Here is a 26,727-nt window from a genome sequence, read left to right as displayed (position 1 = left end):
AACTGGTCCAGTTTTATCTGTCGGAAAACTGTTGATAACCCGGACACAAAATTTCACGAAGCAACTTCGATATCGAGCACGGCGATGAGAATAATAATTGATTTTTGGGATAAATTTCGGAAAATTGCGGTAGAAATGGAGAATAGTGACAATTTGAGAAGATTTCTTGTATTATTTTCATTTATTGTGTCCTCTCGAATTTCGTCTTTTGTAACTTAATGAAAATTTTTATTTGTAGAAAACAAGATTGAGGTAATTACCATTTTTATATAATTATTTTAATTATATAATTATATATTATATTAATTATATAATTATTTTATATAATTATATAATTTTTTTATATAAACATATACAAACTCGTCGCATTTTCTCTGAAAACATTCATGCAAAAATTATCCTCCATCTACTACTGCTTTCCACTGCGTTTGATCATGTCGCTGAAGATCCGCCTTGCGCTCTGCTGATATTCGTCACGATACTGACACGACCTCGGAAAGATATATTACCTGAAATCACGCGACCGGTCATACAACTTTATTCCAGAATGATCCTTATTTGCAGCGCGAAACGCGCTGATCTTAACCGCTGCGTTCGAATTAATTGCTACCGGCCCACCGTTACTTCTCATCATCACCCAATTGCTTCGTTATGTCTCTCGCATATTTCTCTCGAACAATTGCGTAATGCGTCACCTACTTGTGCGAACAAATAACATCGAGAAATCGATTAAAATCGAGAGAAAGACAATTGTGAGAGAACGAATAGTCGCAAGTAGTCAGAATCTTGACAGTTGGGAGATAACATTCTTGTTGTATCCTCAACGCATCGAAAGTTAGATCGAATTCAATTCGATCGCGGTGGTTTCTCCCGCGATCTTTTCTGATACGCTAATTTCTTATCAACTCGCACTCGCCGGCTCGAGTCGTGAGTCATGGGTTGCAAAGGAGGATTTCCGTGGGACTGAGGAGACAGCGAGCTGTAACTCAATAATAATTTATGTACCTAACCGTGCCAACCGCCAACCGTGTCCACGGCATCGGTATTCAGCATCGGCCTGGAATGCGCAACAGGAACCTGTTCTCATTCCCATTCCCATTCTCGTTCCCGGCACAGCGCTACCCAAATATTTCATTACTTCCCTGTGGAGCCGATGTACTCTGGGCCCCTCTTCGCATCTACCTCTCCTCGCTTGTAACACCTCCTTGCCCCTCGTTGCTCATCCCAATAGGAATATTGTCAGTGTTATGTCACTCGACAACTGTGTTCTTCCTTTTATCGCCGGCGCGATAAAATATTATAAAATGTCAATAAATTCGATTAAATTGTATCAATTAACATAATTGCAGTGTAATGACAAACAGCATAATTGAAAAAATTTTCGAGAATCTAGACGGATATTGCAAATAATATTTTTAAAAGTTAAAAGCTATCTAAACGGCCTTTTTCTAGGCACGTGAAAATAATTTGGGCACGATACAACCAAAACTACCTAAACACGCAGAAGCGAGTGCATAATACCGGAGGTGCCATATCAGTTAGCGAGATAGAAAACCGCTAACGTTGCACTTCGGGTGCACTTTCGGGATTACCTTCGTCCGAGCAGTCTCTCGAGTATTTGAATCACGTCCCCTATAAATAACTGGCATGCAAGTGACGAACGATGTTTGAACTGATATTCAATATCATGGATAGATTGACCCGTTGTCATATTACAGTTTTAAAAATAGTATAGCTGTAATACTGTTTTTTAAGTAACATGCAGGACAAGATGTTGCTTTGATAAATTTAAATCAGTTAAATCAGCAATTTGCAAACAAAAATTGTTTTTACACATCTCGTATGAATAAACTATTTGCATCTCGTAAATTTTTTCGCGAAATTAGTAAGAATATACCATCAATTTCTGATTTTCTAGTAACTTCCAGTACAATTCAGCGCTGCAAGTCTATCCTTGCGCGTTTCCTTATATTATACCGCGTGTAAAACACCTAAGACATCGCGAGTTCCGTTTCGCGGTTCGGGGGGGCACGCTCGCTGTAGATTAAAAAAGAGAGAGAGAAAGATAGAAAACGAATGAATATATAATATATTAGGTAGGTTGCGCGGTGATTCTATTACGTCCGGATAGCGCGGCTAAGAGTTTGCCACTAGCTCGCTCGAACCTAACCCAACCCAAAATCCGAACCGGCAAGAGGACGAAGACGAAGAAGAGGAAGAGGTGGTGAGCTTACCTACCTGGCGGCACCGCTCGTTTGTAGGGAAAAAGAAGGGCAGGCGGCCAGGCAGGCAGGCAAGCAGCGCGCGGTGTAAAGGAGGGTTTAGGGCACAGGGTAAAAGGGAGACCGCGCGCACTAAGGAGACCTTGAAGGCTGCTAACCGGGTGCCCGCGTGGTCTAGCCGCTGACCCACTATAAAGGCACTTGCCGTCCTGCTCGTTTGCCAGGACCGCCGCCTAGCACCCTCTCCCTCGGGAGAGAGCGCCTGCTAACCTACTACTCGCCTGCCCGCGCGCTTCTCGTTCACCACAGACACACACGCAAACCACGCATACACGCATACGCATACACCGGCTCGACTCGACTCCGAAACCCGCTTCCAGACCCCGGACCACGCGCTTAGAGCTCTCCGAAACGAGGGCCCCTACGCCATCCCGCCCTCCTCTTCCCCCCTGGTCCGCTCACCCTATTCCTCGTTCCTTCTTTCACTCGTCGCGACGTCTCGTACTCGCGCACCGTGTATCCCCCTGCGCTCGTTCACTCGCTCGCTCGCTCGTTCGCTCGATGCCTTCGCGATCTCGTTTTCACTCCCTCTTTTTAGCCCCTTCTCGTCCCCCTCCTCCTCGCTCTCTTCTTCTTCTTTGCCATCCCGCTTCATCCCTCCGCGTGGCCCTTCCCCGTCCTTTTCCGAATACCCGTCTGCCCTCTTCACGTCGTCCCTACCACGTGTAACTCGCCCCTTCTGTGTAGTGTTTCTTCTTCGTTCTTGCGGTCTCTCTTTCTCCTTTCCATCTCGTTCTCTCAAGCTCTCCCTTTCTCTCTTTGGTTGATGTTCTCTTTCCTCGTCTCTCTTTTCCTCACTTTCTTTCGCTCCTTTCGCTCTCTTTTATCCACTCTCGACACACGCGTCGAGGAAACAGAGATAGAAAAAGAGAGAGAGAGAGGGTGTGCGTGTTTTGGAGGGAGTAATACCATCTAGCATAGCAACTGCTGTTTCTGCATTTCTTCGCAGCGCGTCCCATACGAGATGCCGGTATATTTTAAGCGTATAACGGGTGTCCCATTGCCGAAATGAAACGCCGGAGCTTTTCCCGGAAGCCTCGCGAATGTTTGCGAACCCTTTCGGTGTCCCATCCGTGATCGGCGCCCAAGGAAATCTTCACATGTGCTTCGTGTGCCGAATAAATTGAATGCTAATGATAATCTTTCGGAATGAAGAAGAAGACGAAGAAGTTTTCCTTGAAAAACAACATATACTATATTATATGTATTAAAAATATATATTAAAGATGTATATTATATATATTAAAAACATTTATTACTCTCGAGGATAATAAATTTATTATCTATTTAATTATCATTATTTAATTGTCACAATTGTATAATTATAATAAGTGCGAGATGCAAACTCTTCACTTTCACTGCGCTAATTCCAGAATTTAAATGTAGCACCGCGTTTTCTGTTAAACTACTCCGAAAACGTCATGTCTTTTGATTTGCATCTTTTCTCTTTCCATTACTTCTGCTGTCGTTACTGTCGTTGGTGTTGTCGTTCGTTAATTCGCGGGGTTACTCAAACCCCACTTTAATGAATGCGATAGCGAAGTTAACCCCGCCGGGGTGCAATCTCGTCCCATCTTTACGGTACGTGAAATCGGGCGTAAAACGCGCGGCGTATTTAACGCGGCATAAGAATCGAATTAAAGCCTCGTCAAAGGATGCGTAGTCCAGCTCCCCTCTCACTCTCGCCTCCGAATTGGCTTTCGCATGAAACCTGTTGGCTACGCGGTCGAGCACACTCGTGTATAGGTACACTTACGAATATTATTACTACGAGGCAGCTCGCGAGGGGAGAGACCTGACACGAGACATACTAAGTAGCCATTTAGATGCTACTCCTTTCCTCTCGTTCGGCCACCTCTCCTTGTTTCTCCCGCTGCTCGTCCGAACGGCCGAGAAGAAGACACGCGAGCACGCCATTTTTCTGCTACTACATTCTGCTTATTTCATTTCATATATTCGTACTTTTAATTCATTCGCATTCCCAAGCTAGCTCGTCAGGTCACATCAGGACGTATACCCTCTCATTGTAGTGAGCGTAGCATCTAATAGACTCTGCGCGAACGAGTTCGCCACTCTCTTCTCTCTATTTCTCTCTTTCTATCTCTCTTGTTCCTGATCCACGTCGTTATATCACAAAAAAATATAGTCTTGAGGGTTTTCAACAAGTTGGAAAATTGCTTGACAGCTAAGAACGTTGATGAAGGAGGCAGAACCTCTTATTTGCACATACGCGATGAGATTACAATTAAAAAATTCAGAAAAAGATTTTCATCATTACTCTACATATAAAAAAATTGCATTTCCATCCGAACATATTTGCGATATCAATAAGTGTTCGCACGAGTGATTATACGAGAACTCCGGCATGGCAATTTCGAAAGTTAACGGATCCGCTTAACGAGCATGCATCGAACGGCCGTTCGGCGCGAGAATGATTCGCGAATCTATTCTTCTTGCGATTCGCGATGCGAGGAACCGGTCATGGGAAATTAGATGGACTTGACCGGTAAACGACACCTGGCGCGTAGAAAACGAAAGGAAATACTTGTATGCCATATACACGTACGCGCCGTTCTAATCTATCTCTTCTCCTCTCCCTGCCTCTCTATCTCTCTCTCTCTCTCCATCCTCGTCGCGGGCTTCGGAATGTCCGGCAGTTCACATAACCTTTGATCCTGATTAGAATATGAGTGAAGTGTAGCCGTGATAGCTTCGGTCGGGGGTTAATGCTGGCCGCGATTCTGTGCCGTTACCGCACACGTGCAGGCACGGAAGAACCCGGAAGCGAGCGGAGCGCGCGGAACCGGTGCGGCGTCCGGCCGTGCTTGCACGGTTTTCCATGGGAAAAGTCTCCGGTCTCTCGTCGTTTTGCGCCGGGGTCAGAGGTCGCGAGGTTGAACCGTGAGGCTCAAACAGGTTGTACCTGGCTGACCCAATACTCCAATTCTACCGTTCATCTCATCTCGAACCGCATGAGAAAATCGCGACGGAGAATCTCGCTATCTCGCTTGAAAGAAGAAAAAATCGCAATCCCTTAAAATCGCAATTAAAAAGCAGCTCTTTTATTTTCGTTGCAGGATATACCTACCTCGGATCATCTCTCGTCGTGGAACCGTCCGTGGCCAGCTCAGCCAAAAAACGGTAAGCTAAAGTCTCTCCGCTAAAGCATGTCGCAAGCATTGGCTTCTATTGGTGCTTCAAACTTGAAAAAAACATAGGCAGTATTATTAACAAATAATCAAGCACCAATTTCGCAATTCATGTTTCCCATTCATGTACTGCAAAACAGCTTTAAAAAAGGTAGAAAGAAGAGCTATTGATCAAACGTGTAATGAACTTGATTTCCTTTCTGTTAGGTTAAACGGAAAGTCCATGTCGATCCCCTTCAAAATTCGAAACCCTTAAAAATTAATACCAAGTTTCGTGTTTAAATCCTGCGAAACATCCTGTGAACCATCCGGTAACGCAAAACTTTGTGTTCATTAATTCTTGATGCAGAGTTTTGCATTCAAATTTTACTAATAGAGTCGGCATGGACTTTCCGTTCAACCCCATATAAAGATCACGCTTGTATGGCAATTACGTCGGACGCGATCATTCCGATAGTTACTCACATACTACCACGAAATTAAGTGCAACAAATCATTCGATTTGGCGTAATCGCGATGGCGTGACAGGATCCAAAGTCTTGCTAATTCTTTTACGAAATTTCATGAAAAAATGTGGTGTCGGATTAGTGTTATCTTGTCTCGTTTCGTTCACCCCAATCAAGACGGTCAGATGTTCGTTGTCGCGAATATCTGCCGGTGGCGGATTGCGTGTGATCGTGAAAAATGTCCGTTTGCGTGCGTCGCGCGGCTTTTAATGCGCGGCCATTTAGGGACACGCGCGCGCGGTAATACCGATATCATGTCGCGCTCGTTTTGCGGACGCTCGCTCGGTCGAATTAATAAAGCCGCTGAAACCGCCGCTGTGCTGCGCCGCTCCTTAACTGATTGGCCGTAAATTCGCGCAGCGTGCAGGAAGCCGGCGCGCCAACCTCGTCGCGGTTTCTTATTTATTAATGCCGCGATCGGCATCTAGCATTATCGAAATTATTCAGGCGTTACGTCCGGGCCGGCTACCGGGCTTCCTCACTGATATATCCCGGCGATCGCTCTCGTGTCTCCTCTCGCACGCCTCGCATTTCATTTCCGTCTCCTTCTATCGTACGAGCGCACGCGGAACTTCAAAAGGTTCGTTAACCCAGGGCCTCGTCGCACGCAGCCGATCGCAAGAGAGATCGGGCCGCGCGTAATACCGCGCGTAACAAGGTGCGTAATTGGCCGCACGCGAGTCAAACGCGCGCGTGCGCGCATGCAGAAGAGTTTAAACTCGTGCCCGAACGTGCTCGGGCAAAAATCGCCGAGGATTAAATCGCGGCAGTGGAACTCATTTCCGTTGCGCTCGCCCGCCTCACGCCGATTCGCACACACGGGGGATAAATTATCACGTACTCGCGAGGTGTAATTATTATAACGTATTCGCCTCTTCGTCTCGGCAACTTTGTCGGAGGAAACGGGGGAATCGAGGGAGGCACACCGTTTGTCACGGACGTTAACTACTTAGTACTTTTCCTTTTGGACTGCTTTGGTTTTTTTGTGGTTTTATTAATTATGTGATTGTATTGTTGCTTGGAAAAGATTAACGACAAGTTTTTAACTCTTTCGCCATTCACAATTTCTTATCACATTAAGGATGTAACTTTCCAAGCATAAAAATAAAATGGAGAATTTATGTAAAAAGGATATGTATCTAAATTTACATTTAGTCCTTTTTATGGATGACAATTATAGTCGGCGTTAGAAGCGAAAAAGTTAAAAGATATCAATAGATGGAAGGAATTAAAAATTTGGAAGAATATATTGTGCACCAGAGGATTTGTTGATTAAAATCGTAAAGACATTTATGCTCTACAAAGAATCTATGCAACATTGTGTATTTTTGAGAAGACGATTATCGCTAAAAATTATATCATATTTATTAGAATAAAGCCTGAAAATGCTCGTGATATATAATTACAATAATTTTATATCAATGAAGGAAAGATGTTAGATTCGGCATAGGTTAAATAATTAAATATTTGGATAGTTTCGCTAGAGCTCGTAGCACTGCGCTAGATCGTAGATAGCATTGTGTGTTCGTATTATCGTGCATGAAAAATATTTAGAGTGCTATTTATACTCTCCACTGTTCTCCTCACATGCTCACGTGTACGGATCGATGGTACGTATTTTTATTGTAAATAGCAGCGAGGCTTCACGTGCGTCGTCGATAATGAAGCACCGTATTGCGATATCATCACCAATCCTATCATATCATAGAACGATTGGCATTTTCGTCCTCCATAAATCACGTATTTTCATTTTGTACGACGAAATAGGTCCCTTGGACGACTAAAATAACGATACATAAATCATTCTTGATCACTAGGTATCTCGTATGTAGGATAATGTAGTCTGCATCGTTAAAAATGTAAACGATACGATAAATATCACACACAGAAATTTACGTTCGCTTATGAAATTCAGATTTCTGCGTTTTATCCATATAATATCATATGATAATTCGATCGGTATATTACTGTCTCTTTTAACACAAGGTGGACATCGCGAGCACTTCTACTCCACCAAATATCGCGCATGTATCAAAGCGATGCATTTCGCACCAGAGCGATACGTGACACGCACAAGTTATAATACATAATTTCCGAAGCGATATCGTCACGTAACAACAGTTCATGAAAACGTAAGATCTCCTTTCCTTCCCTCCCTCCTCCTCCCCCCTCTCTCTCTCTCTCTTTCTCTCTCTCTCTCTCTCTCTCTCAATGAGCAAAGATTCGATGTCGGAAAGATTAACCTAAATACCCGCGACGCGTTTTTACGAGACGTTTGGGTTTGGGAGCCTCTGCAAAACGCGGAGGCAGCCTCTTCTCCGACGGTGAGGCAGGCAATTCGAAAAAAAATGTGGCACCTGCCTTCTGCTCGTGAGCTCCGTGCCGAGAGAGCTCAGGCTGCTCGCTCGCTCGCTCGTGCCACAACTGCAATCTGTTATTTCACCATCCCCCGGACTCGCGCGCTCACTTTCCGTTTCTCTTCCCATCCTCGCATCCCTTACGCACCACCGGTGTCTTCCTCCTCCTCTTTCTCCTCTTCATCCCACTTAGAACCGTCTTATCGATGCCTCAGGAACGTGCTGTCGCATAAATCAACGTTTCATCGATCGATCAGATCAATATTCGGCTGAAGATAACGTCAATTTAAAAAAAGAAGAAAAGATTGAGTGACAGATTACTTCGAATGTACGTGACGGGCAACGTACTCTTAATCGTATGGAGGTGCATTTTTTCTCGATATGCGCGAGTGTAAATCGAACTGTCGTCCTGGAACTGCAACTACTAGCTGAATTACAATATGAGGGGCACGGAGATAACGCAACGATCTTCGCACGATCGCTCGCGATCGTTATTACCACGCGCCGTGGGAGATCGTTGTACAAAGATGGACGAGCGGATGCGGAGCGCGGAGAAAGAGAGGGAGCGAAGCAGAAGTTTGTTATGTACTCTATAGAAAGGGACGGAGACAGGGAAACGGGTATCACTTCCGAGTTGTCTTCTGCAATAGAGGCCGAAGACGTGGCTTCCAGCGGCGAGCTCGCTCGCCGTTTTTTGATGTTTAGGAGCCGATGCATGGCTAAACATTCATTTCCATATAAGCCGATATGTTTCAAATGTAAAGCGACGTCCGCGCGCGCGCGCACACACACCGGAGAGTGGGGAAAGAAAGGACGAGGTGGATAAACGGGTGGGAGAGGGAGGGAGAGGAGGAAGCGGCGAACTGGTACGAGCGGAAACTAGTTTAAGCCCGCGGGTTGTCTCAACCCTCGGCCGAACTCTCGACAATGCCCTCCATGGGATCCACCGTGCTCCCGATTCCGTCCACTTTAACTGGCTCCGGCCTGCCACAGGCCTCTCTCTCCTTTACGCCCGTAAGTAGCCCCCGCGAGTGTGAGAACCGACCGGAAGATGCCTGACCACGTGAACGTGAATCCCGAGCCACGAAGCGCGAAGCTTTAACCCCCTTTGCGCGTGAATTTAATTGAAAACGATTGGAATCCATTTTATGCGTTACTGCCTTGCGTTGTTGCGTCAGAATGAACTTTGATGTTAGTTTCCTTAAGATGTGATAAGTATTTGGTGAAATGCAACAAGTGGGTTAATAAAATGTAATAAACTATTGATTTAGTCGAATACTGAATAAGTACTGAAGAAATCAATCATACTGAATAAAGTGAATAAAGATCTAATTGCTCAATGTCCATGTCTATTCAAGAAAATCGTCAGAATATGTGCGTTGGTTGTATTTGCGGTTTATTGACATGGACGGTACATTATTGTCAACAACCACACATGATGAGTCTCCAGTTTTGCACACGGTATCGTTCGTCGCATATGTTGGACGAAAACGCGACCACAAAACTCACCACCGCGCACCAGCCGCAAGAAAGCACGTTCCGCTTTGCGGTGCATCCGTACAATGCAAGCACGTGCAATGCGCATTATTCTGTCCGTGCGTGCGTTACTCATTCACTGCGCCAGACCGAACTGCACACGAGCAGCCGACAGCTTGAAAACTTTGTTGAAACTGTTAGCCAGCCGACAACGTCGGGCAGTCTTACCTTACCTCTCTCAATCACCCTCCATTTATCGAAATTGAAGCAATTTTATCGTATCTTTCCGTAACATTCAACAAGAACAGAAACCACGTGTTGAGGCTCGATTGAACGAAACTGTACGACACCAAGCAGGTGTCGTTCCTTGCGTTAAAATTGCCGTTCAAATTGGCCAATTCGTCAGGTTGTCGACATTCCAGCCCGAAAAAAAGTGACTCGTGCTGTCTTCCTGAGCAAGTGACTGACGAGCGTGAATTGAAATTCAGTTTATTGTACAATAGAATTCACTTGATGCACTTTCATGTACAAGCGCTACTTGATACCACGGCATGGTGGTTCACCTCAGGCGGCAAGTGTACCATTCGCGTCCACCCCAGAAAACATTGCACCTAGCACTTTAAAGGAGTCACTCGAGCATATACCGGTCGTCGCATACGATTGAAAGCTGCACGCGTGCACCGCCTTGCATTTCCGCATAGCATTGGACCGCGCGCGCGGGCACGACTGCACTTTTCTCATTTACATGACAAGGCCGGTGCACCTAGTGGCGTGCGAGGTCGCACGCAGGTTGCACGATATGCGTATACGTATACGCTCACCCAGGGGGAGAGGAAGGAGAAAAGGGGTAGCCGACCCCCTGTGGCCGGTGCAGTCCGGTAAGGCCCTTTACTCTATGCACTTTACTCGGTGTGTCTCGCTCGCACTCGCGTGCTCCGACCGCTCGAATGCACATCGTTTGCCCGGCCCGGCTCTCTCCACCTCCCATCATAAATTCGATCGCGAACACGTTCGTGAAATAAAAAGGATGCAGCAACCAGAGGAGGAAGGGGAGATGATGTCGTCCCGAGAATCTTACGAGGCTGCATCTCGCGCCCTCTTTACGGTGCATCTCGCCCAATTTGTCTCTGTCTTTTTTCGATTCCGTCTCTTTGCACTCCGCTTCTCTCGTGCACTCTCTCTCTCTCTCTCTCTCTCTCTCTCTCTCTCTCTCTCTATCTATCTATCTATCTATCTATCTATCTATCTATCTATCTTTCTCTCTCGCTCTTTCTTTTTCTCTTTCTCCCTCTTTCTCCCCCTTCTTCGAGTAAATCGTTGCATTCGGCGCGTGCCGATCTCGTGCCCTCTCCGCCTGCTATACCCCCTCCCTCACTGTGCATTTAATTCCACTGCTTCTCCCATCCTTCTCCTCCACCCCTTTCGACTCACCCTACTTCCTCCCTCTTAGCCGGCTCCAAAGTGCATCCTGTATGCACTTGTTGCGCCGATGCAAACAGCCGGCCTTTCTGGCTAATCTCTTTCACTCTGCTTTTATCGAGTGCAAGTTCCTCGACTGCTTTGGCCTGTCTCCAGTTCTCGTCACCGTTTTTCGTTACTTCTACGTGCTGTCTGTCAATACAGGATAAACTTATATTTTCTTTTTTGTATTTTTAAAATTCTTTATTGTATAAATACGTTACGAAACTTTGCAATTAAAACATGTATATAACCAACTATTTTGAAGTTGCTATGGCCATCTCTCCCAATTATCCGAGAGAGATGTAGCACTTTATAAAATATGGCACGAGCGGAAACTGTACATCAGTTAAATGCGGAGAGCTCTGAATAAACCTAAAATCTTGGTTTATATCAGTTCAAGCCAGATATTTCTGATACTTACATGAAAATAGAAACGTATGAAAAACTTTTCATTAGGCAGCAAAGTTCAAAATGAAAATATTTTTATAATTAGGACGTTTTTTTTAAATATTAAAATATTAAACTTCCTGTTGCAAACATAACTAAATCTCATCACAGATTAAGTGATAACAACTGTGCAGCCAGTAGCAAAACTAGAGTACTTGGTCATTTCTCCGGCGTGGCCATCTATCCTGGAATTATCCTATTAATATAATCATCTTAGATATCTATATTTTTTTATTAGCGATTCAATAAAATTTGAATTGTTTTGAATTATATTATATATTTTCTTTCTATTATGAAACGGCAAAGTGGCGTTCCATTGTCTTTCGTCTTCCATCGAAAGCAAACTTGCAAGCAGTTCATGCGAGAAGCAACGGCAGCGCCTTGCTGCGATACAGCGAAAGTAAAACGATACGCACGGTCCTGCCCGGTAGGATCTCTCGCCTTCCAATGTGTTTGCTCAAAGTATATCTTCCTACAAGTCTCCCTCGAGGGACGATGTCTCGATGAGAGGAGGAGCTCTCTTCCGATGCACGGTGTGGGCACCGTCCATGCAGCTGCGTCCACACGCACGCCGTTGGCACGCGCTTATCTCGTCGCGCTCTCATAAGCGAGACATCGTCCACGATGCTTAACGAATCGCCAATTACGCGTGTAATTAGTCAAGATCGTGATTCAGACTGACGAGCCTTGGGGTGGACGTGTATGCAAACGCGACGCTCGAATACCAACGAAGCTAGACCTCGATTCGAGCATTATCTCTACATCGATCTCTTTGTTTCCTTCCAGTAGCAAATTTCGTAATTAGCTTGCAATTGCTCCTTTTATTTCCGTCAAGTAATAATTCGATTATTGCTAGATAATCTGAAATTATCACCGAGAAATAATTAACATCGCGATACTAAATCGTAGAGATTGCAAAATGACAGTAAGAAATCTACTAGTCGACGTGAAGACCCCTTTAAACTTCACGTAATTCCGGCAGTTTCGATCCGATCGGATGCTCCAGGGTGCAATGTAATTTTGCGCTCTTAAGTAACGCGCGACCGGCGAAAATGCGATTATCGCTGCTCGAGACCCGAAGAACTAGGCGTGAAGTCTGAAGATTCGCACCGTGGTCTCGTCACTTAATGATTCTTTCGCCCTCGCAATAACGAGCTCGTCACAAATGAGTTTGCGATTTGTCGTTAATAGTTAGATTAAGGTTTTAAACGAGGTGCGTCATCGCGGAATTCGCGTCAAATTAAATGCAACTTCCTGCGAGGAAAGCGGAGGAAACTTATTACTGTTTTTGTTGAATTTAATTTCACGTATCCTGCAAAAGCGAATTACGCTAAAATATGATTTATCAAATTGATTAAATATCCTCTATTTTGTTAAAATGGAGTCTCGAAGTTTGTTAAAATTCCAGGTTTTGTATCTGAATGTGAAATTTTTGCATTAACGAAACATTCACAACTTTTCATATTAAATTATTAAAATCTGATAATAAAAACGCACAGCCATTGCTGGATTAAATTTATTCCTGGGAATTATCTCCGAAATTGTCTTGATACATGTAATTAAAATCTTTTAAAATCTGGAAGCACAGGATAGAGTTACAACGGACGAAATTTAATTTCTTTTTGTATGCAAATTTTTCATACCTTTGGCAATTTTGAGGTGCTACAGTCGCCGCGGGCTCGTGCACGGCCAACCTCTCACGTTAAATCTCTTTTGTTTGGAAATACGACGATGAGAGACCACGCGTACCCTCTTCATTAATATTTAATAACAGCACGAGATAACGCGCGTTCTGATAGGGAAGAGGGGGTCGGAGAGGGCGGCGAAAATCTTAATTACAGATTCGCCGCGTTGCATAATGCTCCGTCGTGACGTCGGCCGTTTTTTTCTCTCGTCTTTTCCCGCTGAGAAGAAGTGGAGGCGGTTACCCCGCTTATCGATCTCTTATCGGGCCTACGGATCGGGCCCCGTGTCCGGTCACGGGTGGACGCCGGATTTCATGGATACGCGTGGTACGTGCGATCCGCAGGTGTAAAAGGGCTCCGCTTAATTATGTCGAAATGAAGGCACGCTGACGTGCAATAATTGTCGCGCGCATCTCCCTCCCGGGTTTATGTTGCCCTTTGCGACCAGTCCTGCGATCGTTCCGCCTCGGCGCGATCGTAAAATCACCAAACGTCATGATCGTGGAGGATGCGATCTTGGGATCCAGCTGCCCTCACTCGTCGAACTCGAGACCAACGCACCACGTTCAAATTGAAATCGTTGAAAAGGAAACATAATACCGCGTTTATTCTCTTGTACATTCATTAACACTAACTTATATTTGCGAAGTAAATTAATATATAAATCTAATTACGCGTTTATCCATTAAAATAAAAAGTTTATCGAAAACAAATCATTATCGCTTTTTCGCCGATTATTGGTACTCTCCGATACTAGCGCTGCAGCGAACATGAAAACGTGCCGTCCGAACAGGTTTTCCGGGCGGAATTAAAATTCCGCGCAATGGCTCGCGCGTACACGCGGCGCAGTAGCTCGCAATATTCGCGCGCGCGGTGAGAGCGATTTTTACGGCAATGCCTCTTAATTACCGTGACCGGCGTAAAAGAACGCCGTGAAGGAGCCGGGCACCCCGAAATATGCACGGATCACGGAAGACGACGATGACGACGATGTTGCACCTGGTCAAACGACCAGAATGAGCCAGATGCGTATCTCGAAACGACGCGGTTATTATTAATTCTCCTGGTTTTTCTCCTTTATTTTTCTTCTTACTTTCCCCTTTCGTCGCTGCCATCTCTTGTCGCCGCCACCGCCACCGCCACCGCCAGATATACCACGATTAATATGCACGTCGCAAGCAGCAGTTAATTGGAGAAGCGAGCGAGGCTTTTTTCCCTATCGCGAAACTCAGCATGACTCGGCGAGCTCGTGGCTCTCGCCAGCTTGATATTTATTTAAGTAAATTACATATCGGTGGCATATTATGTACACTCCGCCCCGATAGATCTCAGGTAGAGCTCGCAAGAGGCTAAGGGAAATGAAATGGTGTAGTTTCTGTTTAACAATAAATTATTTTATGCTGTACTAACTTCACGTAAATGCTATATTCACATGTATCTCACATAGTGTTAGATATATCTATGTGTGAAGACATTAATCTTGGACATATTAATATTTGCCACTTATTCGTGGGTGTTCGCGAAAGAAGGACAGTAGCCAGAAATGCAATAATCCGCATTCTTTCGCTCTAGCTTCACTCTTAATCCCTCACGCCATCCTAATCCCCGAGTATCCTATAGAATATCTTTTCCTACTTGCAGGGGTAGCGGCACCGCCCTACCAGAATCTCCGGTCGACCAGATCGGCAACGGATGGAGGTGAGTGATTTTACTTCCCTCTCTCCCATTCGACTTACCTTTCTTACTCCGCCTCCTTGCCTCTCCTGTTTGTCGGTCCACGTATGCCGGAAGACCGCGAAAATAATGCAACATAAACGATCGTAACGGTTGCATCATCTAAGGTAACGATTTCGAGGGTAGTAGCTTTCGACTTGAGAATAATTTGAAAAAATCGAGGAATTCAAATAATTCCGCGATTTTAGTACTATATTTTCTTCATTGGATCTCAAGTAAGCCGCATTTTAATAAAGTTGAAATTGGAGGATTATTTGGAAAGATATTTTCAATTAAACCTTAAGATTTATGAAAAAATATAACATCTGGCTGAGAATGTTTGCTAAAGGCACAGTGATATAAAACTATGATGTATTGCTTACGGTATTACGATGTTGCTTTGAAGCAACATCACGAAATTAATCGATTTAAATATCACAAATGCGATTTTCAGAAATACTAAGCTGATTCTTAAGGTTCGCTAGAGCAGGCTGAATGAAGGTGCTTCCCGAAGCTGTTCCTCGGTCTCCCGGTGCGAAAATTCTCCAAGGGTGCGTGGTCGCTATTGATTCTGGAGCCGCCCTTACGCACCCTCACAAGCTCTCTCTTACCTGCTCGAGGCATCTCTCTTTCTCTCTCTCTCTCTTTCTCTGTCCTTGCTTTCTCCTCAACTCCTCCCTTGCCATATTTCTCTGTTATCCCTCTACCGCTTTCTCTTCCCATTGCTCGTGAAATTTCTCTTTCCCGGAGCAGCCTCTTCTTCAGACCCGAAATATCCGGGTCGCTTTTCTCCTTGCCGGGCGTACAGCAATTTTACCCTCAAGGGGTTAAAACTAGTCCCGACTTCCAACTTGTCTCCGCGCTCATTCCAATTATTACACGCTATTAAGGAGGTACATAAAGATCGCATTGCATCTAGTCTGGAAATTTAATCAGCGATGTCGATATGGTCGTTTTAGGAATGAAAACTACAGTTTTTATCGAGAATTACATTTTCCATAGAATAAAATAAATGTCTGCGGCAAACATTCCTTTTTCCTAGACATTTTCCAATAGTGCCAGAATGAACGCCAACGGATTTTTTAAGAGAAACTAGCAACACAGGCGCGCGCTACGCGCGCTATTTTATTTTTTAATATTAATGTTTTATTTATCAATATTTTATCAATATAACCGCACTGACAGCCACTATGACATTCTGACATTCGCAACACGAAGTTCAAGCCACACGAAGTTCGAGCCAAGCGAGAGAACCAATCAGCATCGCGGAAAAGAGGCAACAATGATTTCGATTCAATATTTAACACGGCTTTTTTAAGAGTGGACTACAGATAATCGCCTGCTTGTTAAGAGCGTGAAGGAAATAAATAACTAAACAGAAAGGTACGTTGGACAGTAACTTTGGGCGCACATTCAGAACGCTTCCCTTTCATTTACATCCGCCGGACGATCGACCTTGAACAGTCTTGTCGAAATCGAAGAGTTCTGCCGAAGGCCAGCCCGAAATCCATTAATTTTTATGCGCCCGGAAACCATTTGCCGATCCCACGCGCACCTCGACCGCACGCTCCACTGATAGCGGTATTTACGAACCATGCAACTATTAATTATCCTTAAACGTTACCTGAACCTATCCCAACCTTGTTCAATTTACCGCCAGGAACAAAGGAACCGGCGTGCACTTTTCGCTAACCGAATTTGAGAATTTTACTTGTCACTCGCACGGCTATCCCGGTTGTCTTATTTATTCCTTCTCTTGTTGTTACTGTACAGGCTTACACAATTAATCAACATAATGTTTACTACAGTTGTAATTATTGCACTTGTAACTATATATTGTGGAATTCCCTTTCGCGAGTTGCGATGAGGATTTCACGGCGCACGGGTACAATTTCCTCCGAAGCCAAACTAAAACTAGAAAGGAGTCGGGAATAGCGGAAGACGCTTGTTTTCTGAAGAGCTATCATGGATTTACGCTCGACCGAGAGGATAATCGATTGGTCATTCAGCGAAATTACTTGATCGAGACAAGATGGTCGATGTATGATATCGATACAAGGTGGTTCACGGAACAGAAACGCGCGCCAACACGTGATACAGAAAAACTCAAGGGAGACAAAGAATATTAAAATGCTTCGCGTTGCCTCTTGCCTTCTCCCACTTTCTTTGAAGCCAAGCCAATTCTCAGCAGACACATAATATGATTATTATCGTGTATCATCCGCCATTGTCCTGTATCGGATTTATCGTACTGATTGAATTTCTGAGCACAGATAAACACGATGTGAAAAAATAAATGTTGCCGAGAAAATATTAATGTAAAATAAAACGTTCATTGTGCAGCAAAGCTGTTTGTGACTCTGTGTCAATTGCGACCCTAACTGCGTGGCGCATTACCATGAATGATAAATTTACTTCAAGGCTAACACCCTCGTCATTGGCGGAGATAATAACCGGCGGATCGCAGAAATACCCGCCGAAATACCTGCACCCATATACCTGCGGGCGCGCACAAAAGACAGGACAAATCCTTCCTTTCCTCTACCTGGACGAACAAAGAGACCCGGTAATGGAATCAACCCCTCGGCGACCCTTTTCCGATAATCCTGGCTAGCATTCGCGTTCGGCCGATTTCGAAACCCCATGCCGATCTGCGAGACTGACTATAGTTGCCGCTAACAGCAGTTCCGGCATTAATGAGTCGAACATCCATTTCGTGGAACAATGGATGACAGCACTTCAAGTCACCCGGTAGAAATACGCGCGCGCGGCGCGACCCCCTACCGGGTCGCAAGTTCATCGGTGAAGGGTCCTTCAACTGTCGACGATCAAAGAGCGCGATATTGTACACCCCGGTTGAGATACGGCAAATCAAAATTCAAATTGCCATTGTGCGATTGAGAAGGAAGAATTCGCCGATTCGGATTATTTGTGCGGGAAAACGAGCTCGACGAGCTAATCTTCGAAAGCGAAAGAATACCGACTCTTGGGGAGAAAGTGAAACTCTCTGATGTCACTGCTCCCAAGTGTCCCGAAACTAAATGCGTATATTCGAGAATTATTTGCAATTATTTCTGCAAAAATAAATCGTTCTTGGGAAAACAACTCCCAAGTCAATATCGACATAAGAAATTTGCTATTTTATATCTAGCAAAGAATTTTATTTATATAATCCATCGATAGTTGCTCCTGAAATGTAAGATTCTAAGGAATTGACTCTGATAGTCATTGTAAAGAGTGTTATGCAGAACGATGACTGTTGAACAAATAATTCATTATCGAAGAATTATCGAAGAAAATACTGGATGAATAGTACATTATACACCTAATCTTAGTACCTACTAACGCCCACCGGGCGGCGCTTCCGCTCGCGGTCAATGACGCGCTTCTTCGACATCTACGCACTATACGGTATGGCGCGTATCGACCCTGATTACTCCTAGTCAACGGTCCAACCTGAGTTTTACTAGCAACTGACTCACTTCAGTCGCGTTTATACAACAGATTAATAGAAGCAAAATATCATACAAACAATTTTCAAATTAATGCACCTGAGAAATTTTTACAATCACAAGTTTTGCAATAATTAGTTTAATTTCTTCTTTTACTTGCAAGTGAGAAATTGGAATGAAATTAAAGATAACTAGAAAAAAAAGAATGACACGCGGATCCCCACGCTTTTCCGAGGACAGGATCTTAAGCGATAGCGTGCACCCTTCTCTCACGCACGCGTCGTAAGCCGCCTCCTCAACGAACGGCGTGGAAGGGGTACGCTGCGCGTGGAGGGGAAGCTAGGACGTTGGTGGGGTGGCAGCGCGGCGAGGAGTGGGGGTAGATTGGGCGCGGCCTTCGTCGGGACCGCGCACAGCGCGTGTTATAAAAATAATATCAGTGTATCTAGCGCGCTTTCTCGCCAGATATTCCGTCAGATATAGCCACATTAGCACGCCAACTCCAGACCGTGTGTCCCTGGCACCTCGTTGTTGCACGCGTGTACGCGCACTGGCGAACGTGAGAGCGCAGAGACATTCATTGACCGTCGCGATCGCGAAGTAGCTTGCGATCGAATCTCGCTCCGACGAAAGAGACGGAGAAAGAGGAGAAGCGCTCACGGAGAGGGTAGAAAGGAGGAAAAGAGGGACAGAGAGTGAGAAAGGGAGGACGGGAGAGGAGCACCCACCTCCACACGGTACACCAACCGGTGCCATTGACAGCGTGGTGCTGCGTGGATTCCCAAGCCGGATACCAGATACCGGAGCGGTGCCATTCGTATCCGCGTGATTGGCGTAATCGGTGCCGCCGAGCTCGGCATTCACGCCTTGCACGCCCTGCGATTAATCCACGATTACGATTACGAAGGAACGCGCGCGTGCTACGTGCGTGTGTGTCCCCGTGGTACATCAAATCCCAACGACCGACGTCCAACATCGACGTCGGCGGGTGTCCGGTGATCGGACAGCACGCGGAATCGTTTCGGAATCGTCCCGTCGTACGGCCAATCGCGTTCGGGCCGGTCTACGCCGCTCGGTTGGTAAAAACGCGCGAGCGGCTCCGATACGTCGAGGGGATTCCTACGTCGGCCCAGCACGAGGGGGAAAGGGAGAGCGAGTGGAAGAGAACCGAGGGACATAGCCCGCTTCGCGGTAGAGAGGGTAGTGCCGAGAGAGCGAGAGAGAAAGACGCAGGAAGCGGACACGCGCGGAGCGTGCGGGGAAGAGAGACAGAGGGGCGCAGATAGAGCGTGAGGGAAGGGAGGGGACTGCTCACTAGAAAGCTAGGTATCGGGAGGCGACGGGGAAAGCTAGCTCTTCACCACCCGCACGAGTTTCCCTTGAACAGTCGTCTGAAGCGACACGCGGCGCCTTTTCTTCCTTCTCCGAGTGCGAGCGGACCTGTACCGTGCTCGTTGTCATACAGTCATCGTCATCGACGATTTCGCATAATCGTGACGCAAATCATCTTCGGTGTCGTCACAGCGTCGCCTAAGAAGGAGGGAGCGACGTGCTCGAAGGAGGGAGTAAAACGCGGGGCGGAAGGAACGGAATCGGAAGAGAACCGAACAGGGAAGGAAGAGGGAGGAGAGAGTGAGGAAGTGCGCGCGTCGTAATCGACGGGAAGAGAAGTTTCGGGCATCGCACGAGAGACCGCTGGAGCTCCGATATTCGTCGTGTCGTCTCGTGCACACCGTACGCCGTGCATCGCACCTTGCTTTCGGGCATACCTCTCGAGGAGGGCGTAGGGCGAAAGTGCATAGTACCTTTTTACGCTTGTCTTCCCTCCCTCTCTCTCCACTTTGGTGGCGCGGGAGATCAGCCAGTGTTTTAGTGCCAGTGTTTAAAGTCTACCTCAATCGACGGCTTGCGGCCGATAAAGCAGTTTAACAGAAGCGAATATTTATCACGGGAAGCGAGAGAAATTAAAATACGTGTGTGTGTGTATATATATTATATATATGTATATTATATGTATACATTAAATATATATACATATACATATATATAAAGGGAAGATACACAGTGAGAGCGCGTATCCTCATTTTGTGCGTGAGTTCTGCGACAGAAAAGCAAAGTTATTAAACGTAAACATGTCCCTGGATAAATTCACGGAAGATACAACGCTGCACAAGGATATGGAGCGTCTGGACATCGAGGACAAAAACGGCGACAGTCAAAGGTAAGAGCAAAAGCCACTGAAAGTATTACCGTCCCGTTGATCGCCAACACGAATTTCATCAACAGGTTGAATACTCATTCTGCATATTTGATCGAGCAGTTTCACAATTTACGACTATCAATTCTGCGTACAAAGAGTTTTATTGTCTAGGGAAAAGGATGCACGCATTTATGATAAATTTGCTCGATGACAAAATAAATTTCGTACAATATTTTCTCATCAAAATTCGATATTGTCGATTTGTATTTATCGGCCTTCCTCATGTATAAATCGGGCATCCAGTATACATATTGATAACTTTGTAAACTTGTGACAGTTGGGCAACAACAAACAATATATCATGATCGACTGTCGGAGGTCATTTAGGAATAGTCGACAGACAGTTTTGTCGAGAATATTGAAAATAATTGGTTTTGAGTAATTCGACTGTTAAATTTTGATTAGACCGCTTTTAAAGGCTTTCTGAAGGCTCATTAACGGCATGCTGAAAGTGGAAAATTTTAATTAGCCCAATGCTGAATGCGCGCAAGAGAAAAATTATTTATGTCGCGATCGCCGGAGATACCGACACGCCGATCAGCGCGAAGTCGAGGCTAGACAGCTCCGATTGGTCGATTGCGTCAGGCGCGATTGTTTGCGAATTTGCTTTTTAAGCCGCACGCGATTATATAATATACGACGTAATTGTAAATTCCGCATGTTCTTCACCTTCGTTTTGGTCACTCGTAAATTCGTGTCCTTCTGATCCTTTACTGCGAAAAGGATGACTATGGAGTAGTACAGAGAGCGTAGAGAAATCAGCGAAACTAAAGAAAAGAGAAATATATTTTTTTCAATATTTTTTAATGTTTACTACAGTATAATACGCACGTGCGCGCACCCACACTCATTTACAATTTCAATGCCATCTTGTTTATAGCGGCGACATTCATTGAGAAAAATACTGGCCGATTAAACACCAATTCGAGACTTGTTTCTTTAAACGCCGATGCCAGCCCGGCTGAAACGTTTCAAATATACCGATATGCCGATTCACGCGTCGCGAGTCAAATATAATGGCACGCAGTCGACGAAATTGTATCGCGATTCCACCTCGATCGGGCATATCGTCTAATCTCACGGACGGCGAGAATTACGTTTGCAGAGTCAACAACCTCCCCGATAAATATCGGCGATAACGTAAATCAAATTACGCACGCACGCGCTCCGTGCGCGGCCGTTACTCGTCATTACACCATTCGCATAACCGGCCGCACATTTACGCTTTTGTACCGTTCAATGATCAGGCTCGATATCTCGAGTGATCGATGAGAAAGGAGGGAAACAATTTGCAGGTGCAAACAAGAAGCATGATAATGTCATGCAAAGCTGATTTACGCGGCTGCAATTGAAATCGGTTAAATAAATCGGTAAAGGCACGCGAAATATCGATGTCAAAGATGATCAAAGGCACTAAGGCCATCAAACGGATACATCTGGAGTAGTACTTAATAACGTCGCTTAAATTAACCCTCCCGTCATGCACGGCGGTCGTAGCGGCTTTTTCATTATTCATTTTTATTCATCATTCATCATTCATTGTAGACTCGCTACGTATCAAGAGCCACTATATCAGTTCGCCGAAAACGTTTACTGTGTCGTAGGGCTACTGTAGCGGCTCGCCGAAAATTTCTACTGCGTCGAGACATTGCAGTGACTCATCATCAAGTCACTAAAAGCAAGACTCGTCAAGCAGTATTTAGCGTTTAAGTATTTGAGTTATCTGCGATAAGGTTCATGCATCATTGCTTATGCTTTACAGTTCGCTGCATGGAAGCAAAAGGTTTCTTTTTCTACTTTAGAGTAGAATAGCGTTTACTCGGCCATTAATTACTGCGGCAGTTAATTCGCAAGATTATTAATATGCTTTTTTGATTTCATTGATTTTCCGAATGGAAGAATAATATCGTGGAAAGAAAAACAATCGATATCCGAAATCGATTGTATTGACGATCAGCCAGTTTTCTCGCTGCCTAAGGCCGGCCCTGGTCTTAGTGTTTTGTGCACGTGGCATGATTTCGTGGTCGTCCCTGAAACGGCCATCAGCATGGTAGACGTCACGCGGACGGGAAACTCTTTTCGAAAGAGTTTATCATGTACGCACGGTATTTACTTATCGCCGTTATCGGCCATTCAGAATTCTTTAATTGGAAAATTTGGACAGAGGCCGAGGGAAAGAAACAAAAAATAAATTTTAGGAAACTAACGTACGTAATTCCTTGGAGCAAGCGTCGCGTCGCATTGTCTTTATACTGTGAATTCTTTTTTAACGTTTTGATTCTCTTTCATTCGAAAATTATTTTTGTGGAGGAAAAATTTCAGGTGTAACGCGATGCAAAGTATCAAAATTTTATAGATCAGAAATATCGAGAGCTTTGTGCCACACGCACAATGATTTCATTGTGTTTGCCATGGTAAGAATTTACCGAAAATGGCGACGATGGAGCAAGGGGGACGTATCGCGTACGTGACTTTAAGAATGACACCCTGTAAAGCGAAAGCGCAGCGTGACTCATTCGAGAAGGTAGAATAATAAAGAACAAAGCTTGAACAAGACTTTCTATTTCCATAAATGGAGCATATTTATGCGTTTACGTATCTATAAATTCCTAATATCTTAATCATCGCCGATTTTGATTTTATTAATGTTCTCTTTAGCTAGACTACTTTCTTTTCTTGAGAAAAGTGCTCAGAGCTTGTGAAATCAATTTGGATTCAGTGATAAATGTAATATATCAGAAAATTGCAGTTCGAAAGTTGACAAAATTTTGGAAACAGAAACTGCGCATGCAACCTTGTCGACAAAGCTCTAGTAGCGCTCATGTGCACCTACGTGGAGAGTTTACATCAGGTATACGCATGCATGCGAGTCCGCGTGACACGCACAATTTAGGGCCAGAAATAGTGCACCACACTGCGTGCTGCGATGTCGCTTAAAAATAACGCAGGGAAATAGACCATATATGTATGTACAGTTTATTATGGCGAAGTCGGCACCGGAAACCGGTGGTAAATAAATAGACGGCAAGAAGCAAGGGCGAAGGTAGCAAGAAACGCCGTTTGGTGTTCTGTATTTGGAAACGTAGGCTTTCAATAAAAATCCCTAAAAGATACACGTTTAGGAAATTGATGAAAAATTGATGCGGAAACTGATTAAAACTCATTTTGATGATAGAAAATAAAAATTATCTCGAAAAATTATGGGTGTGCGACAAGATCGAAGAAAATTTTTAGATTTTTTAATAAAAGTATGGAAAAGATCGCGGATCCAGAATATAAATAACATATCGTACACGAATTCCGAAGATCCTTTTTTTAAAAAAAACAATTGTTACAAGAAGAATCGAGTGCAGGAAGGAGCAGGAAAACTCACGAGATCATCCAATTCGCCGACGAAAAAATGAACGTTGCGAACATGACACCTTACGTACACGCTTGCGCGAAACGTGTAGCCCGCTAAAACGTGATATTTTCCTGAGCATGTCTGCTTACGTAATTTTTCATTACGTAAACGCGTGACGATACGCGTAATTACGTCGAGGATTCTTCTTTCATGGTACAAGAGAGCGCGCGAACCTACGAAAGCACGATCGAGCCCGAATTTTCGAGACATGACTTGTGATTCGACATTTTTTAATTTTTAAGCATTTTCATTTATTACATATTATCAAATACGTATAATAAGAAATGTAAGTTGCATTACAAATCTATTTCCGCTTAACTTTACTTCAGACGCCTTTCTTTGAGAGAACAATAACATTTTCAAGCGCAAAAATGTAAAAGAAATATTTTATAATTATTGTACTGATAATGTAAAAATGATTATTATTATACCGTTAAATGTATTACTGTTATATATTACTGTTATACAAAACATGATACTTTTCCTCGCTTGCTTTACAAAACCTTTTACTCCCATCTTCTACGCAAGGAATTTGCTCGACTTTCTAATGTACGAGTCATCGACCGTGAGTTTTAAACGTTACAGAAGGAAAAAGAGAAATAAAATTCAGAATGAGGACGCATTTAGCATTAGAGGCGCGACGAGAATATCGTGTACTTTTATATTGTATCTTCGCGGACTCACTGTCCCGCCAATTAAAGTCGCGATAAATACATGGAGCACTTCTAGCCGAAACTTTCCACGCGATACCCCGCTCGCCTCGTCGCCCCTGCTTCTAAATCTCCTAATAGCAATCGTCATCATCACACTCGTCACCTCGCACGAATTGCTATCACATTGCCGCGCTTCTTATATCGGAGGAACGAAACAGAGTTCCAAGCGATTGCAAGTTGCGCATAGTCTGCAAAACCTAGAATTCTGTTAGAAGAATTTTGTAAAGTAACGTATTTGTAACAAATAACAATTTATGAGATAGTTTTTAATAAAAAACTGTCTTAAGTAATTATTTCAGCTCTCGAATAATAATTATCCGTCAGCTTTGCGGCATATAATACAAAGCAATCGCTCCATCGATGAGCATTTTAATGTGACAAATAAATAAGGAAACCACAAGGCAAGCTCATTTGTCAGTAAAGAGCTATCACGTTGAAATTCTGACGGCGATTTAGACAAGTTTTCGCGGGAAGCTTGCAGAAATATTTCTGCGTTTGTAGATTACACGTGTGAAAATCGTGCTGCTTTCCATAACGCTTCATTCAATAACGACGAGTAACTGTAACAAAGTGGCCGGGAAGGACCGGGACCGAATTATGGCGGAGACGCTACGTGGCGGAACAACGTGCGTGACTTTAATTTCAGACGGACAATCCAAATATATATATATATATATATATACACACACACACACACACACACGCGCGCGCGCGATAGTTCAACATGCAATCACCGAGACCGCAAATATATAGACCGCAATAGAATGTAAAATGGCGAATGCGGGAGATTCCGAGAAATTGAGGTGGTCATCGCGACCGCTATGCTTTCACGACAAAGTATATGCAAACGACGACACTGGAATAGTATCGTCGAGCAGGTCGCCATTTTCTGTTAACGTAATGGCGGTCCATGCTAAGATGGAAAGTTAATAGCGACTTGTGCTATCTTAACAATGACAAAAGAGAAAAGTCATCTTGCGCTAGCGCTTAAAGAAAATAAGTGACGATGTTTGAGTATGTAGATCGAAAAGAGGAGTGCCAGAGTGACTCATTATTAATTTCGAAATCGAAACTATAGCGAACAGTACGAAATACGTGTCACATCGGCCGAGAGTTCGGCTAGAGCGTCTCTAGCGTCTCGACAGAGCTGTTCGTGGCTCTCTCTTTCAGTGAAAACGCGCATCGCGCCTTTTTTTGCGTCGGTAACGCAGGCACCTACGGCATTGCCATCGAGGAAAATTCTTTCCATCGAAACGTACCCCCTACGCGCTCTAAATCGATATAGCAATCTAGTAATCACTGGAAATGTTTGATTGATTCTTCCTTTTTAATATTGGAATTGATTTCGAAGAAGTCGCATTGCACGAGATATTTTTATGTGACGGTGCAAATTGTTGTACCGGGCATTATTTAATAAAAGTGAAAAAACAATCATTTCTCGATACTTTAATGTTTAATACTATATTTGGCAGCTTTTTGAATTAAGATTTTTTTATAAAGTAAAGTTCGCTCGAGAAAAGTTAGTAAAGAATAATATTTATTTCTTTGCAAACTTCTGAGTTTATACAAGGAAAGGTAATTTTGAACGATATTTTAATTACAAAACGGAATGATTAATATTAAAGGAATAACGTGATGTATGAAAATATTATAGTTTGCGTTATTAAAAAAAGAACTGTTAGAATATCAGAATATTCTAGCAAGTTGTGGATTTCTCTTTTCTTCTTCAACGTTTCTTCAGACCAAAGCGTTGTTCTTTCCATTCTATCGCCTGCAGAAAATATGCAAAGAAAGGAGACGTCGTCGAATACGGCTCCACAATT

General features: G+C 44.1%; 1 protein-coding gene across 2 annotated transcripts in view; it reads left to right on the top strand.

The window, feature by feature from the left end:
* The window catches only part of LOC105275815 (insulin-like growth factor 2 mRNA-binding protein 1), an 86,050-nt gene that overhangs the window by 13,716 nt on the left and 45,607 nt on the right, over positions 1 to 26,727 (top strand). The window contains exon 2 of one of the 2 annotated variants that reach the window (XM_011332937.3): positions 5,360 to 5,423. In XM_011332937.3, coding sequence (XP_011331239.1) covers positions 5,360 to 5,423 — 64 coding nt within the window. Of the gene's footprint in view, positions 1 to 5,359; positions 5,424 to 19,310; positions 20,750 to 26,727 lie in introns of those variants that run through there. The other variant, XM_011332946.3, reaches the window with a different exon arrangement.

This window comes from Ooceraea biroi, chromosome 4 (genome assembly GCF_003672135.1).
Source record: "Ooceraea biroi isolate clonal line C1 chromosome 4, Obir_v5.4, whole genome shotgun sequence".
Classification (NCBI taxonomy): domain Eukaryota; kingdom Metazoa; phylum Arthropoda; class Insecta; order Hymenoptera; family Formicidae; genus Ooceraea; species Ooceraea biroi.
This window is presented reverse-complemented; position numbering and strand designations above follow the sequence as displayed.